At 49.1% G+C, this 9340-nt stretch overlaps 1 protein-coding gene across 1 annotated transcript in view; it reads left to right on the forward strand.

Annotated features, from left to right (window-relative positions):
• The window catches only part of CLDN14 (claudin 14), a 57085-nt gene extending 52225 nt beyond the window's left edge, over positions 1-4860 (forward strand). The window contains exon 2 of the mRNA XM_004389441.1: positions 4081-4860. Coding sequence (XP_004389498.1) covers positions 4143-4853 — 711 coding nt within the window. The 5' untranslated portion in view covers positions 4081-4142 and the 3' untranslated portion in view covers positions 4854-4860. The remainder of the gene's footprint in view (positions 1-4080) is intronic.
• The last annotated feature ends 4480 nt before the right edge of the window (positions 4861-9340 follow it).

A 9340-nucleotide genomic window follows, 5' to 3' on the forward strand; every position in this document is an offset into this window, starting at 1 on the left:
CCCTGGACCAGGAGAGGCTGTGTAGCCATCAGCCTGGAGGCAGCCTTCAGACCAAGCTCGGGCCAGGGGGAGGGGTGGGGGGAGGCAGGGAGCACAGAGGCCATTCTGAGAATTCTGCAGCCTATGGGCTACCAAGAGGAGCTGTCATCCTGGTTTGCCTGGGACTGGAAATCTGGCATCCCAGGAAATCCCTCAGTCCCTGGCAAACCAGAATGGTCAGGCTGCCTACCTAAACCACTGCAAAAGCATCAAGGCCACTCTTCTGGGGTGTCTTTGGGGAAGGAGATTTAATTCTCCCCGAATATGTTAATTACGCCACCCCTTAGCCCTCATGTTCCACTACCCACTCGTCTGTCAGTTTGTTGTTCTATGGTGGCTTTTGTGTTGATGTGATGCTGGAAGCTATGCTGCTGATATTTCAAATACCAGCAGGGTCACCCATGGTGGAAAAGTTTCAGCAGAGCTTCCAGACTAAGACAGACTAGGAAGAAGGGCCTAGTGATCTACTTCTGAAAATCAGCCGATAAAAATCCTATGGATCACAACAGAATATTGTCCTATATAGTGCTGGAAGATGAGCCCCCTAAATTGGAAGGCACTCAAAATACACACTGGCTGCAGCAATGAACTTGAGCATACCAACGATCGTGAAGATGGAGAAGTACCTGGGCAACATTGTATGTGGGGTCACCAGGAGTCAGAGCCAACGTGACGGCAGCTAAAAAGAACAAGCCTTCACACTAACTTCAGCACTATTTAGTTGAGGAAGGTAGTGTTTAAGCAAAGATTAAACCAGGGAAAATACTAGGCAGGTGTCATGAATTGAATTGTGTCCCCAAAAAATATATGTATCAATTTGGCTAGGCCATGATTCCCAGTATTGCATGGTTGTTCTCCATTTTGTGATTGCAATTTTCCTATGTGTTGTAAATCTTAATCTCTGCCTGTGGTTAATGATTAGATTATGTTAAAGAGGATTACAGTGGGATGTAACACCCTTGATCAGGTCACATCCCAATCCAGTGTAAAGGGAGTTTCCCTCGGGTGTGGCTTGCATCACCTTTTATCTTACAAGAGATAAAAGGAAAAAGCAAGCAGAGAGTTGGGGACCTCATACCACCAAGAAAGCGGTGACAGGAGCAGAGCGCATCCTCTGGACCTTCTCTTGTGTGGAGAAGCTCCTAGACCAGGGAAAGATTGATGACAAGGACCTTCCCCCAGAGCCAAAAGAGAAAGAAAGCCTTCCCCAGGAGGTGGTGCCCTGAATTTGGACTTGTAGCCTGCTAGACAGTGAAAAAATAAATTTCTCTTTGTTAAAACTATCCATTTATGGTATTTTTGTTAAAGCAGCACTAGATAACTAAGATAGCAGGTCAGGCATAGAGCTTTCATCCCCTGCACCCAATTTCCCAGTCTGTAAAATGGGATGGTAGTAGTAGCTGCTCCACTGGGCTGCTATGGGAGAAAACTGGGTAATACATGTCGGTGTTCAGCACAGTACCTGGTACACTTTAAGCCCAATGAATAGAGGTGTCAGTGTTGGCTCTGCTTGGGCTTCCATGTATGAAGTCCCAGCCACCTATGACAGAGGCCATTTTCAGCCTTGGTGCTCTCTTTGGGCCCCACCTCCTCCATGGCAGTGACCACAGGAAGCTGGCCCCGCCCCTTCTCTGATGACAGTCCCCCCAGCCCTGAGCCCAGCCCCTGGGTAGAGAGGCGCTTGCTGAGTGGAGGCAGGAAAGCCAGCTTCAGGTCAAGGGGCATGTAGCAATCAAACACATATTATATGTGAAGAAAACAAGTAATTATTTAAAACGTCAGCTGCAACTCCTACCTGGACACGCCCCCAGACAGCTATGTGTCCTGTGAGGCCCTGCGTCATTTTTGTCCATTTTGTTTTGTTTTGTTAAACCAAGGCAGAACAAATGATAACCTCCTACAGTGCTAAGAACCCTAAGCCCAGTATGTTGTTCAAAACCCAGCGCAACAACAGAAGAGGCCCCAGTGGAAACGTCAGCTGTGGTTACTAACCAAATCCTTCCTCGTAATTTACATCTAATCGGGGGTTTCTTAATAACATGCCAGGATTAAAGACAAGAAGGCCTGAGGGACCCCAAAGGAGGCTCGCAGTGAGCATCTGTGTTGCCTTGGAGACAGGCTGCCAGCGGCCGCGGAGGGCTCTTTCTCTCTGGCATCCTTCATATGCTGAAAGGCGACATTCCTCCGCAGTATGGAAGAAGGAAGAAGCGGGTTTTGTCTGCTAAATTCTTCACTGATTTGGGACTCTGGAGTGAGGTCTTTTCAGCAGAGAAACTTCCCTTTTCTTCCTCCTTTGTTGTGAAGAGGAAGACACTGAGCCCCAGAGAGGCCCCATGTCACCCGGAGGGTGGGGGCAGCGCCAGGAGAGGGATCAAACCAAAAACCAAACCAGTTACCTTCCAGTTGATTCCAACTCATGGTGATCCCATATGTGCAGAGTAGAATTGTGCTCCACAGGGTTTTCCATGACTGTGACCTTTCAGAAGCAGACCTCCAGGCCTTTCTTCTGAAGCACCATTGGGTGGGTTTGAAACACCCATCTTTTGGTTAGCAGCCAAGCACTTAACCATCTGAGCCACCTAGGGACTGGGACATGGATCAAGAGTCTCAATTTTCTGTCTTTTGTTGTTTACCACGGCCCAGCAAGAGAGAGGAGCTAGGGTATCCCCTCTGGTATTTCTTTTCTTCTTCCCTCCCTTCCTTCGTTTATCCCACTCTTCCTCCCTCTTTCCCTCTTTCCTTCCCTTCCTTTCTCCTCCTTTCCTTCCAATATGTCCTGAGTATCCCCTGGATCTTTGTCCCCAAGAAGTGTTCTGGATTTTGCTATGGTTACAATTTTTCACAAACCTTCTGGAAAGGTTCAGCATCCCTGTATTCCCAAAAGCCAGCTATCAGCCATTGTCTTGTAACAAAGCCCAGCCCACTGGATGCCCTCACTAACTGCAGTCTTACGAATCAGCAGGCTGGGGAAATGGAGCAGGGAGGAGAGAGGGGAGGCACCGGGCTCCGAGCTGAGCAAGCTGGTTTGTGGTACTGGCTACAGTTCTTAAGGAGCTGGTGGCCTTGGTAATTCCTGCCCTGTGGCATCAGTAGACAATCTCTAAGGTCACATGTAGCTCTGGAATTCTGAAAGCCAGCATCTAACCTGCCTGTGGGTATTAAGCCCCTCCCTGCCTGGTTCAGTGGTAGAAGTCTCACCTTCCACTCAGGAGACCTGGGTTTGATTCTTGGCCAATGAACCTCATGTGCAGCCACCACTCATCTGTCACTGGAGGCTTGTATATTGCTACAATGCTGAACACATTTCAGTGGAGATTCTAGGCTAAGATAGACTAGGAAGAAAGGCCTGGTAATCTACTTCTGAAAATCCGTTACTGAAAACCCTATGGATCACAATGGTCTGATCCACAACTTCTCATGGGAATAGCATAGGGTCAGGCAGCATTTCATTCCATTGTACATGGGGTTGCTGTGAATCAGGGGCACTTGATGGCAGCTAACATCAACAACATGGGCAAGTAGTAAAGTTGGCCCACTTTCAGAAGACATTTCATCCTAACAGGCAGCCAAAGTTGTTTTCTAAGTTGTAACTAGCACACTCTGAATGCATGAATAATATTTGTGGATTTAACAACCAAGTGCTTACTGACCAAACAAAACAAAACGAGACAGATGAAGTCAATGTGTTTGAGGTTAGACGTAGGTAGAACTTCCTACAGGTGGTCGTTAAGTGCTGTGAGCAATCACAAGTAGGGGCTGGGGAGTGACTTCCCTGAGGTCCTGGACAAGAGCAGACAGGCAGGATTTCTACTGTCTTTCCTCTGCTTCTGGCTTCCCAGGAAAGAGCTTAGCAGTCAGGTAGACCAGCTTATTCTCTCACCCAAGGAATTCTCAGAAGCTGTTTAAAAAAAAAAAAAAATGTTAATCGTCATACTAATTGCCTATGGAAAACTCAGTTTCAGTGGCAGAAATAAATGCATCGAGATAATATTTAACCCATTTCCTTTCTCTCCCCGCTCCCGCCTCTCCCAGCTTTATTAGGACTCCTGCCGGCGCCTGAGCAAGAGCAGCCCCGGCGTCCTGGGGACCGTCCCGCAGGGACCATGGCCAGCACGGCCGTCCAGCTCCTGGGCTTCCTGCTCAGCTTCCTGGGCCTGGTGGGCACTCTGATCACCACCATTCTGCCGCACTGGCGCAGGACGGCGCACGTGGGCACCAACATCCTGACCGCCGTGTCCTACCTGAAGGGACTGTGGATGGAGTGTGTGTGGCACAGCACGGGCATCTACCAGTGCCAGGTCTACCGGTCCCTGCTGGCGCTGCCCCGAGACCTGCAGGCTGCCCGGGCGCTCATGGTCATCTCCTGCCTGCTCTCGGGCATGGCCTGCGCCTGCGCCGTCATCGGGATGAAGTGCACCCGGTGTGCTAAGGGCACGCCTGCCAAGACCACCTTCGCCATCCTTGGGGGCACCCTCTTCATCCTGGCTGGCCTCCTGTGCATGGTGGCCGTCTCTTGGACCACCAACGACGTGGTGGAAAACTTCTACAACCCGCTGCTGCCCAGCAGCATGAAGTTCGAGATCGGGCAGGCCCTGTACCTCGGCTTCATCTCCTCCTCCCTCTCCATCATCGGCGGCACGCTGCTCTGTCTGTCCTGCCAGGACGAGGCGCCCTACAGGCCCTACCAGGCACAGCCCAGGGCCGCCACGGCCACCGCGCCAGCATACCGGCCACCGGCCGCCTACAAGGACAACCGGGCCCCCTCGGTGACCTCCGCGTCGCACAGCGGCTACCGGCTGAACGACTATGTGTGAGTCCCCAGGGGTCACCAGGAGGCGCCAGGGCCCAAGACTGTTAATCAATGTTAATTAAGTGTTCTAGCACAAAGTTTACTTCTGGAAAGGAAATAATGTGAACATGGCGAAGTACGCTTAGAAAACAAGGGAGGAGGATAAAACAAGAAGAGGAGAAAGCCTGATATACCAAAGACTAAAAAAAAAAAGAAAGAAACTTTTCTTTTTTTTAATTTATTATATGTATTTATGTGGGTGATTTAATAAAGCTTAATAAAAAGCAACTTGGGGGTTTGGTCGGGGCAGTTGTTTGCAATGCAAGAATAAACCTTTCAGACATGGCTGTTGCTGCAATGGGTAGGATTAATTTCTGTTTCCAGACTGTCATTCTGTCCTCGAAGGTGCTGACAACCACAGTGTAAGCCCTGTCCCGGCTCAGGGGTGGCGAGCAGGGCAGAAGGCGCCGCCCACGAGCACCGTGGGGTCCTGAGGCTTGGGGAGCGGCCACCTCAGTGCATGATGGGAAAATCCGGAGCAGGGCGGGGCTAAGATGCCTGGGCAACACCCACAAAAGGCAGTCTCGGTATCTTGGCTTAAACCCAGGGGCAGGAGGGCAAGGGCTTCCTTGGGACAAAAACAGTTCTCATAAATTTCAGAATAAGGACGGTGTCGTTTTCTACCAGTGAGCAATTAGCCCCACTGGTAAGGAAATAAAAGTCAGAAGGAAAAACGACCAAACAAAGCATGCCTGGCCGCTTGGCTTTCTAGGCATTGGCGAGAAGCCCGGTTAGGAGCCTCCTCAAGCCACACACACCCCAGCGCCCCAGCAGCAATTCACTGGCTTCTCTTCTGCGGTGGACAGCCCCAGCTTCCATCTGAGCTGATACTAAAAATAACCCGTTGTCGTTCCTTGAGTGGACTCCGACTCATGGTGACCCCATGTGTGTCAGAGTGCTCTATAGGGTTTTCAGTGGAAATAGACTGCCAGGTCTTTTTTCCAAGGCACCTTGGAGTGGACTTGAACCACCAGCCTCTGTTAGCAGCCGAACGTCAATCGTTTGTGCCATCAGAGCCTCTCGAACTAGTACTAGCATCTGTTAACTATTCCTTTAGCAAATGCTGGGAAGAACCGCTGAGGAGGCCAGGAGAAACCCGACTGCTTTAGGAACCTTGATGATACTTTCTGGCTGGCGTTTAATCACATGGTCTGAGAGCTGTAAATGGTGACCCCACCTGCCATTTTCCTGGAGCACTTGGCCTGAGCCTACTTTCCTGTCCTCCTGGGCTCATGTCCACATGCAGCCTTTCCCTATCTCCGACGGCCCCTGCTCAGGCCTCTGTCTTGTAGCTAAAGCTCAGAGTGCAAGGGGCAATACACTCCTGTGGAAGGACCCACACACAACACAGCTGTCACGGGAAATCCCTCCATCCTCAAAGGGTCCTGCAGTAGGGCCACCAGGCGCTCAGGCAAGTCATCTCCAGCCGTCACTGTATGCAGGAGGGAGAACAGCCAGTGGCTCCGCAGCAGACATGGGCCAGTTGGCCAGGCTTGATGAGAACCTAGGCCCAGCACCAGGGGTAGAGGGGAGGCTCCAGGGCAAGGGTAAGGAGGCATGAGAACAGTGTTGGAAGGGAAGGGGCCAGGTGGGCAGCAGCTTGGCGTCCCTGGATCCAACAAGGGCCAAGGGAAGTTTATGCTCCCACAGACCAGGCCATAAGGACGGTGGCAAGAAACTCGGCCCCCATTTGCTGCTCCTGTGTGCCAAGGCCCTAGCCAGTAACATGCTGTCTTCATCATCTAGTGCTTCTGTAACAGAAATACCACAAGTGGATGGCTTTAACAAGGGGAAGTTTATTCTCTCACAGTCTAGTAGGCTAGAAGTCCAAATTCAGGGCATCAGCTCCAGGGAAAGGCTTTCTCTGTCAGCTCCGGAGGAAGGTTCATATTATCAGTCTTCACTTGGTCTGGGAGCATCTCAGCACAGGAACCTCAGGTCCAAAGGACACGCTCTGTTCCTGGTGCAGCTTTCTTGGTGGTATGAAGTCCCCATGTCTCTCTGCTCGCTGTTCTCTTTTATATCTCAAAAGAGATTGGATTAAGACACTATCTAATCTTGTAGACCTCATCAATATAACTGCCACTAATCCATCTTATTATATCATAGTGATAGAGTTTACAACACATAAGGGAATCACATCAGATTACAAAATGGTACACAATCATACAATACTGGGAATCATCAGCCAAGCTGACAGATATTTTTGGGGAACACAATTCAATCCATGATACATGCATACACTTAGCAGTCCTGAGCCCGATTCCTTAGGCCTCACCAATTACTCCTAATAAACGACGTTGTTGTTGTTAGCTGCCATCAAGTTAGCCCCGACTCATGGCAACCCCAGGCACAATGAAGCAAAATGCTGTCCCGTCCTGCACCATCCCCATAATCAGTTGAATACCTGACCATTGTGATCCATAAGGTTTTCATTAGCTGATTTTCAGAAGCAGTTTGCCAGGCCTTTCTTTCTAGTCCTTCTTAGTCTGGAAGCTCCACTGAAACCTGTTCGGCATCATAGCAACACACAAGCCTCCAATGACAGACAGGTGGTGGCTGTGCTTGAGGTGCATTGGCCAGGAATTGAACCTGGGTCTCCTGCATGGCAGAACAGAGTTCTACCACTAAAACACCAATGCCTCATGCTGATTTCTTAATCCTCATCAATTACTCCTAATAAACTATACTATCGATTAAATCTCAGTGCCCTTCTGGCAACATGAAAAGTGGAGGGCTTAAGGAACAGTCCTACACGTACCTACATATTTCCTTGGAATGTTGTGCTTACCTCTAGACCCCAGACGATGGGTGACGCTTCATTTTAGAAGGGGAGTACCACATGTCTCAGACTTTATCTGACCTGAGAGAAGCTAGGAGGGTTGGGATCTTCTATCCGCTTTAGGTTAAGGATTTAGATAAGAAAGGTCATCATATTTTCGGTGAAACAAGCAATTTTAATCAGCTCTTTAAATTATAAAACAATATAAGTATGAATCAATAAAGAAAAGAAGTAAAATCGTCTAAAAATGGAATGATACTGTCAGTACTTAACGTGTTGGTCACAGCCCAGTCCTTTTTGGAAATAGGATTTTCATTGTTATGTTGATGGGGCCATATCAACGTAAGGTGTGTCCTAAACCTCACCACTTCTGAGTATTACAAATAGCAGCGTAAACACAGAGGAGCACACCCTGGGGAGGACAAACACAGTGTGAAGATCACCAAGAACTAAGGAACACCTGGGGCTACTGACAAGGAAGAAATCGACAGGGCCAAGACCCTGATTTGAACTTTTAACCTCCAGAAATGTGAGACAATACATTTCTGTTCTTTAAAGCCCTGACTTGTGGTATCAGTGTTACAGCAGCACCAGGTAACTAACACTGGCTTAATAAACCATACAGCACATCAGAGAGTGATGAGTGGTACGAATAAAAATGAGACGGGGAAGGAAGATAAGGAACTCAGGGATCAGGGAAGGCCTCACAGCGAAGGCAGCATTTGAGCAAACTCTAACCAAGGTGGCAGAGTGGACCAAGCCCTCCAGGCAGAAGGAACAGCCTGTATGGCAACCATCGGGGCAAGAGATGTTGGTCTGGACTAGGTGGTCACAGTGGAGGGGGCAAGAAGAGATCTAGACGTGTTTGCAAGTAGAGCTGATAGAGGTCACTGATGGCTTGGTTGTGGGTTGTGAAAAGGGTGAAACTTAAAGAAATGATGCCACGGTTTGGCACTGGATCAACTGGAAGAATGGAGTTACCATTTCGTGAGATGGAGACGATTCTGGAAAGAATAGGTTTGTTTGTTTTTTTATTGTGCTTTAGGTGAAAGTTTACAGCTCAAGTTAACTTCTCTTACAAAAATTTACACACGTATTGTTACGTGACCCTAGTTGCAATCCCTATAATGTGACAGCACTGCTCCCCCTTTCCACCCCCGGTTTCTTGTGTCCATTCAACGAGTTCCCGTCCCTTCCTGCCTTCTCATCCTGCCTCCGGACAGGATCCACCCATTTGGTCTTGTGTATCTGCTTCAACTAAGAAGCACGCTCTTCAGGAGTATTATTTTATGTTTTATAGTCCAGTCTAATCTTTGTGTGAAGAGTGGGCTTTAGGAATCGTTTTAGTTCTGGGTTAACAGAGCGTCCGGGGGCCATGGTTTCGGGGGTTCCTTCAGTCTCATTCAGACCATTAAGTCTGGTCTTTTTATGTGAATTTGAGTTCTGCTCTGCACTTTTCTCCCACTCTGTCAGGGACTCTCTGTTGTGTTCCCTGTCGGGGCAGTCATTGATGGTAGTCGGGCACTGTCTCGGAGTCCTGGTGGTGAAGTGGTTAAAGAGCTTGGCTGCTAACCAAAAGCTCAGCAGTTCAAATCCATCAGCTGCTCCTTGGAAACCCTATGGGGCAGTTCTACTCTGTCCTGTAGGATCACTATGAATCAGAATTGACT

The sequence above is a fragment of the Trichechus manatus genome, unplaced genomic scaffold, assembly GCF_000243295.1.
Source record: "Trichechus manatus latirostris isolate Lorelei unplaced genomic scaffold, TriManLat1.0 scaffold00245, whole genome shotgun sequence".
In the NCBI taxonomy this organism is placed as follows: domain Eukaryota; kingdom Metazoa; phylum Chordata; class Mammalia; order Sirenia; family Trichechidae; genus Trichechus; species Trichechus manatus.